Source organism: Chiloscyllium punctatum, chromosome 5 (genome assembly GCF_047496795.1).
Source record: "Chiloscyllium punctatum isolate Juve2018m chromosome 5, sChiPun1.3, whole genome shotgun sequence".
In the NCBI taxonomy this organism is placed as follows: Eukaryota; Metazoa; Chordata; class Chondrichthyes; order Orectolobiformes; family Hemiscylliidae; genus Chiloscyllium; species Chiloscyllium punctatum.
This window is the reverse complement of record NC_092743.1, coordinates 6,306,462-6,314,659: the sequence shown is the minus strand read 5'-3', so window position 1 is coordinate 6,314,659 and position 8,198 is coordinate 6,306,462. Positions and strand designations below refer to the sequence as shown.

At 54.3% G+C, this 8,198-nt stretch overlaps 1 protein-coding gene across 5 annotated transcripts in view; it reads left to right on the top strand.

Moving 5' to 3' along the window:
- znf521 (zinc finger protein 521) overlaps positions 1-8,198 on the top strand; it is a 603,804-nt gene that overhangs the window by 314,408 nt on the left and 281,198 nt on the right. For all 5 annotated transcript variants that reach the window (XM_072569704.1, XM_072569705.1, XM_072569703.1 and 2 more), the window contains one exon: positions 3,613-7,007. In XM_072569704.1, coding sequence (XP_072425805.1) covers positions 3,613-7,007 — 3,395 coding nt within the window. The remainder of the gene's footprint in view (positions 1-3,612; positions 7,008-8,198) is intronic.

Here is an 8,198-nt window from a genome sequence, read left to right as displayed (position 1 = left end):
ACAAAGTTTAAAAATCACACAACACCAGGTTAGAGTCCAACAGGTTTAATTGGAAGCACGAGCTTTTGGAGCGACGCTCCTTCATCAGGTGCCTGTGGCCACAGCCTCTTTATGAAGCTCTTCCTGAGTGCTATAAAGCACTTACAGCTCACAGGCAGGGCCCACTGAATGACAGAATTGAGATGGCACCAAAGGAGGCCAGTCAGCCCATCATGTCTGCACTGGCTCTGAGAGACCCCAGCCCCCGCCCCGTACCCCTGCACATTCTTCCCTTTTCAAATAACCACCTACCTCACTTTCGAATGCTTCGATTGAGCCTACTTTCAGCAGACCCCCAGACAGCGTCTTTCCGATCCTGACCCCTCACTGCCTTTCCTCAGAGGTCGCCTTTGTTTCTTTTGCCGATTACCTTAAGTCTGTCTTTCCTGATTCTCGATCTGTTCACAAGCAGGAACAGCTTCTCCGTATCTAGCCCTTCTCAAGTCTGGTCTTAGCTGCCTTCTCTCCAGGGAGATCAGTCCCAACTACCTCCACCCGTCCTCATCGCTGAAGTTTCTCATTCCAGAAACCCTTCTTGTCGATCTTTCGGCAAAGTGTTTTCACTCCACACCTGTCCTTTGACTCCTCCTTGATCTCACCCTTTCATGAGATCCTTCTGTTCCTTTCAGTGTTGTATTTGTCCAGCATGCCCTTAAATGGATCAACACAGCTCACCTCAACCACTCACTGTGGGAGCGATCTCTATATTTCCCCCCCCTTCCCTGGCAGAAGGAGGGTCTCCTGATGGGATTCATTAATGATTGTCTTACCTTTATGGCCTCCATGATCAGGTTCTGCTTTACACCACGCGAACACCATGAAAACGTTAGTCCAATGAAGGGTATGTAGGTTAGCTTGATCTTTCAGGAGGCTAGGAGGTCGGCACAACACTGCGGGCCGAAGGGCCTGTAATGTTCTATGTTCTCCTCTGATCAGATTCTGAATACTCATTCAGTATTACAGAACACCAGTATTGCTGAATAGAGATGTGCTTTGTCTCAGCTTTCCCTCTTCTGGTCATCAGGACAATTTGCAAGAATACCAGCTCAAGGAGAGAACTAACGCTGGGTTTTTCCCTTTGACTTGGTATTCTCAAAAATAGTCCTGATGAGTACAAGAGAGGACAAAATGTTTTTTATTCATTGTCAGAATATTGATGGCCCCTGATAGACCATAAGACATAGGAGCAGCAGTAGACCGTTCAGCCCATCGAAGCTGCTCCACCATTCAATGAGATCATGGCCGATCTGATAATCCTCAAGTCTACTTTTCTGGCTTTTCCCTGTAACCCTCGATTCCCCTTCCTGATTAAAAATCTGTCTGCCTCAGCCCTGAATATACTTAATACCCCAGCCTCGTCGGCCCTCTGAGGTAAAGAATTCACTCCTCTCTGAGAGAAGAAGTTCCTCCTCATCTCTGTCTTAAATGTGCGACCCTTTACTCTGAGGTTATTCCCTCTGCTCCTAGGCTCTCCCACAAGAGGAAACAACCTTTCTACATCTACTCTGTCAAGTTGAGTAAAAATCTTCTTTTGTTATGGTCCTCTCTCATTCTTCTAAACCTCAGTGAGTATAGACCCAATCTCCTCATAGGACAATCCCTCCATACCTGGAGTTCAGCCAAGTGAACCTTCTCTGGACTGTCTCCAACGTCAATCTATCTTTTCTTAGATAAGGGGCCCAAAACTGTATTTATCCCCGCTTGGGGCTGATGAGTGCTTTGCACAGTTTTATAAAGTCCCCATTCTTTTTGAAATTAAGGCCAATATTCTGCTTGCCTTCCCACACCCACTGATCTTGGGCTGCTAACCTTTTGTGATTCCTGGACTAGGATTCGCAAATCCCCGTGTCTTGCTGATCCACCATGTAAATAATATTCAGCTCCTCTATTCTTTCTGCCAATGGGAAAACCTGCCATTTCACCATTATATTCCATCTGCCAAGATTTTACCCATGAATCTGACCTGTCAATATCCTTCTGCAGACTCTTTATGGCATCCTCCCCACTTAACCTTCTAGCTATTATTGTGCTGTGGAAAGATGAACCAGTTTTCTTTGACTGCAGAGAACAGAGAGACAGCTCCTGTGCTGGTAGAGATCTGATCAACTCTCTCTGTATCTTGTTCCCAGCCCCAGGCTGCTCAGTTATCTGAGAATCATTCAAACTGTTATTGGCAAGCAAAAGGCTTCTGTTGTTGATAATTTGTCTCTAATCCATAGACCAATCTACTTCTCGGTGGTAACCACAGCCACTTCTACACACAATCCCTCAGCTGCAATTCCTAGTGGGAAAGTCTAGTGATATTATCGCCGAACTGTTAACCCAGAGATCCGGGTAATGTCCGGGGGACCTGGGTTTGAATCACTCCATGGCAGATGGTGGAATTTAAATTCAATAAAAATTTGGATTACCATGAATCCATTGGTGATTGTTGGGAAAAATCCAACTGGTTCACTCATGTTCTTTAGGGAAGGAAACTGCCATCCTTACCTGGTCTAGCCTACATGTGACTCCAGACCCACAGCACGGTGGCTCAGTGGTTAACACAGCTGCCTCACAGCGCCAGGGATCCGGGTTTGATTCCAGCCTGGGATGACGGTCTGTGTGGAGTTTGCACGTTCTCCCTGTAGCTGCATGGTTTCCTCCCACAATCCAAAGATGTGCGGGTTAGGGTGGATTGGCCATGCCAGATCACCTATAGTCTCCAGGGATGTGTAGGTTAAGGGCATTAGTCAGGGGTAAATGTAGGAGAATGGGTCTGGATGGGTTACTCTTCGGAGGGTTAGTGTGTGGACCTGTTGGGCTGAAGGGCCTGTTTCCACATTATAGGGATTCTAAAGAAAGATTCAATGTGGTTGACTCTTAACCGCCCTCTGGGCAATTAGGGATGGGTAATAAATGCCATAAATGTAATAAATAATAGTCGCAGACACCCTCATCCCATGAATGAATAAAACAAAGAACTCAAATTTGCCTTTCCACCTGTTTCTCAAAAGTGGCGAAAGTAGGTTTCCCTTTCCTCATCAAGTCATGACTGTTTATAGCTCAGTTGATTGGATAGCTGGTTTGCGATGCCAACAGTGTTGATTTAATTCCTGCACCGGCTGAGGTCACCATGACAGACTCTCCTTCTCAACCTCTCCCCTTACCTGAGCTGTGGGATTCCCCTCTGCTTAAACCACCACCTCTCTCTCTCTCTCTCTCTCGCTCTCTCTAGTGAGAGATCTGCCCTCTCAGATTATAGTGACTTTACCTAATGTTAATAATTGTGGGCCCAGCACAGATCCCACTGGTTAGAGGTTGTCATCCTGGAAACGCCCCACTTATCCCGTTTCTCTCTATGAGTGAGTCAATTGCCCTTTACTGGGAATATACGACACTGGGGGCAATACAACATCATGGGCTCTTAGTTATGAAGTAGCTAACTGCGTGGCACCTTACCAAGTACCTCTTTGTGCCCTTGCTTTGTGGTTTGCTTTACCTGCTGCCGCTCGATGTTGGCATGTTTCGGGTGGGGAGGAGTCGGCATCCCTCACTGACCTGTCTCCTCTCTCTCTCTCTCTCTCTTTGCAGATGGTGCTGATGGTGACGATGACCCCACCTGCTCGTGGCCCCCTTCGTCTCCGTCCAGCAAGGACCACGCCTCACCCAACCCCGGGGACGCGGGAGACTTTGGGGAGGAGGAGGGGGTGCCTGGGCTGCCGTACCCTTGCCAATTCTGCGAGAAGTCCTTCAGTCGCCTCGGCTACCTGAAGCACCACGAGCAGAGCCACAGCGACAAGCTGCCCTTCAAGTGCACCTTCTGCAGCCGCTTGTTCAAACACAAGCGAAGCCGTGACCGCCACGTTAAGCTGCACACCGGCGACAAGAAGTACCACTGCAGTGAATGTGACGCCGCGTTCTCCCGCAGTGACCACCTCAAGATCCACCTGAAGACCCACACTTCTGCCAAACCCTACAAGTGTGCCATCTGCCGCCGGGGCTTCCTGACCTCCAGCTCGCTGTACGGGCACATGCAGGTCCACGACAAGGCCAAGGAGAGCGGGCAGGGGCTCTCGCGCCTGGACGACTGGAGGCTGCACGACTCCCAGAAGTGCAGCCAATGCGAGGAGGGCTTTGACCGGCCCGAGGAGCTGCAGAAACACATCGCCGACTGCCACCCAGAGTGCTCACCCAGCGAGGACCGGGAGAGCTGCCAGTGCCCCTACTGCCCGGACCTCTTCCCGGAGGAGAGGGGGCTCCTGGCTCACCTGGAGCGGGCGCACGCCCGGGGCAAGGCCGGGTCCTGCTGCGGGGCCTGTGCGGAGCGCCCCCTGTCGGCGGGAGGACCCTGCCCCAACCCCGACGGCCCGCGGCCCCCTTCAGAGCCCGGTAACCGCAGCAACAGCCCGTCCACGGTGACGGTGGTGGGCTACACCTCGGTGTCCAGCACCACACCCGACTCTAACCTCTCGGCGGACAGCTCGTCCGCTCCGGACCCCTCCCTGCAGCCCGGGAGGGGCCGCACCAAGAGGCGGGAGCTCCAGCCGCCAGCAGACGGGGCTGGGGGCCCGGCCCTGAAGCGGCCGAGAGCCAGCTACAGCTGCCCCCACTGCCACAGGCAGGTCTTCGGGAGCCTGTCGGGCCTGGTGGCACACCTGAAGAGTGCCCACGCCGAGCAGCCAGAGCAGCCCCACCCCTGCCAACTCTGCCTGGAGGTGCTGCCATCCCTCTACAACCTCAACGAGCACCTCCAGCAGAGCCACGAGGGTCTCCAGGACTCCCCTCCCCTCGCCAGCACCACCCCGGCCCTGCTCTACCAGTGCAACTTCTGTCCCCAGGCCCTCAGCGATATCAATGGGCTGCAGGAGCACATCCGCTGTGCGCACAGCTACGGCAGCTTGCTGACCAAGGACAGTAATGCCTTCTTCTGCCCGCACTGCCTGATGGGATTCCTGACCGAGGCCTCGCTCGATGAGCACATCCAGCAGGTCCACTCTGAGCCTGGCGCTGCCCGCTTTGACTCCCCGCTGCTGACCAGCTCCAAGGAGGCTGTGGTGGAGGTCTTCTCCTGCTCCTACTGCACCAACTCGCCCATCTTCAGCAACGTCCACAAGCTCCAGAAGCACGTCAAGGAGAACCACAAGAACATCCCCCTGGCCCTCAGCCACAACAACCACCACCTGCACCACCTTCACCACCTCCACCACCTCCATCACGGCAGCAAACGCTCCAGCCGCGCTACCAGCCCCCTCTCGCCTCTGAGTACCGAGCAGTCCTCGGCCAAGGGGCCTCAGGGTGCAGTGGGCACCGCCCCCTCACAGCCTGCCGGCGAGTATTGCTGCAACCAGTGCCCGGGGACGTTCACCACCTTCGACAGCTTCCAGGCCCACCTGAAGACCCACGCGGGCGCCGCCAAGGCTGCAGTGTGCCCCCAGTGCCACAAGGAGGTGCCCTCCCAGGAGGCCCTGCTGAAGCACGTCACCGTGCACTTCATGATCACCTCAACCTACTACGTGTGCGAGAGCTGCGACAAGCAGTTCACCGCCGTGGAGGATCTCCACAAGCACCTGCTGGAGATGCACACCTTCGTGTTCTTCCGCTGCACGCTGTGCCAGGAGGTCTTTGACTCCAAGGTGTCCGTGCAGCTCCACCTGGCCGTCAAGCACAGCAACGAGAACAAGGTGTTCCGCTGCACTTCCTGTGACTGGGACTTCCGTACTGAGACCGAACTCCAGCTCCACGTCAGGCACCACCACCTGGAGCACCAGGGCAAGGCCCACAAGTGCATCTTCTGTGGCGAGGCCTTCGACACCGAGGTGGAGCTGCAGTGCCACGTGACCAGCCACAGCAAGAAGTACAACTGCAAGTTCTGCAGCAAGGCCTTCCACGCCATCATCCTGCTGGAGAAACACCTGAGGGAGAAGCATTGCGTCTTCGAAGGCCAGGCCTCAGACTGCGGCGCTAACGGCTCCGGTGAGCAGGCCCACAAGGATGAGGCAGAGCTGCGGCAGCTCCTGGCCAACCACCAGGAGGCGCACAACAGCCACGAGGGCAGCGAGGAGGACGTGGATGGGGTGGAGACCATGTACGCCTGCGATATCTGCGGCGCGGCCTACACCATGGACTCACTGCTGCAGAACCACCAGCTCCGGGACCACAACATCCGGCCAGGAGAGAGCGCCATCGTCAAGAAGAAGGCCGAGCTCATCAGGGGCAACTACAAGTGCAACATCTGTTCCAGAACCTTCTTCTCGGAGGGCGGGCTCCGCGAGCACACCCAGACCCACCTGGGCCCGGTGAAGCACTACATGTGCCCGATCTGTGGTGAACGCTTCCCCTCCCTCCTGACCCTAACCGAGCACAAGGTCACCCACAGCAAGAGTCTGGACACGGGCACATGCCGCATCTGTAAGTTGCCCCTCAAGTGCGAGGAGGAGTTCCTGGAGCACTGCCAGATGCACCCGAACCTGCAGAACTCGCTGACTGGCTTCCGCTGCGTGGTCTGCATGCAGACGGTCACCTCAACCCTGGAGCTGAAGATCCACGGCACCTTCCACATGCAGAAGACGGGCGCTTGCCCCAACCCCCAGCCCGCCCCTCGCGGCTTGCCCCTGCAGAAACTCTACAAGTGCGCCTCGTGCCTGAAGGAGTTCCACTCCAAGCAGGACCTGGTCAAGCTGGACATCAATGGGCTACCGTACGGACTCTGCGCCCACTGCGTCAACGGCACCAAGCTCGCCAGCCCGACGGTGGGCACTACCAGCCTCAACGGCACCCAGCAGGCCTCGGAGCAGAGCCCCGGCAACGGCAAGGGTGGGCCGGCCAAGAGCCGCTGCCTGAACTGCAACGTGAAGTTTGAATCCGACAGTGAACTCCACAACCATGTCCGCACCGTCCACGCTGAGCCGAGGCCTGACAGTAACCATCACCTGAAAACACCCCAGGTCTCACCAATGCCCAAAGGCAGCTCCCCGCAACCAGAGGAGGTAATTACACATCAAATCCCCATGCCCCTCCAAGGGGGCAGGGACCGGGGTGGGGGCAATCTTTCCTTGCTGCCAGGGTCAGGGTTGGCAGGGCACAGGGGTGGATGGCACGAGCAGCCCAGTGGAGGATTCCACATCCGGTTTCTTGTGTTTCTTGAAACGGGCGAGATAGCATCTGCATTGGTGTATACCCTCGCACTGATGGAAGGGTGTGAGATGGTGGGAGATTACAGAGCTCTGGGATGCAGTGGGATCTGGGTGTTCTTGTACACGAAGCACAGAAGGTTAGTCCGCAGGTACAGCAGCTAATCAGGAAAGCTCACACAATGGTACATTGTGAGGGGTGTCGGAAACCCGAGGGGGGAGGTGGATGTGGAATGGATGTTCCCCCTGTGGGACAGTCTGGAACAAGAGGGCAGAGATATAAAGTGACAGGAGATAGGTTCAAGACTGAGGTGAATGATTTGGATGTGAATATGTGAACATGGTTAGTAAGTTTGCAGATGGCACCAGAATAGGTGGCACAGTGGACAGTAAAGAAGGTTACCTCAGAGTACAACAGGGCATTGACCAGATGGGCCAATGGGCAGGGGTATGGTGAACAGAGTTTAATTTGGATCAATTCAACTCAATTCAGTTCAACTCAATTCAATTCAATTTTGGAAAGGCAATTAAGGGCAGGACTTACACACTTAATGGTAAGGTCCTAGGGAGTGTTGCTGAACAAAGAGACCTTGGAGTGCAAGTTCATAGCTCCTTGAAAGTGGATTCGCAGGTAGATAGGATAGTGAAGAAGGTGTTTAGCACACTTGCCTTCATTAGTCAGAACATCAAGTATAGAAGTTGGGAGCGGATGTTGCCGTTGTACAGGACATTGGCTAGGGGGTAGTGTTCCCATGTACCTGCTGCCCTTGTGTGAGTTCAGGGGTGATTTATTAGAATTGCTGCAGGGGTGAGGGTTTATGTTTGATATGAAGGTAAGATGGTGATACTGAGGCTGGTTTCCTTGGAGCAGCCAAGGTTGAGGGGAGATTGGTAGTGATACAGACACTGACTGGTAGAGTACCATAGGGACCTGTACTGGGACCCCAGCTACTCACAGTGTATAATTACTAAACGGAATGTCCCCACGTTTGCAGATGACACAAAGCTGGGTGGGAGGGTGACCTGTGAGGAGGAAGCAGCGATGCT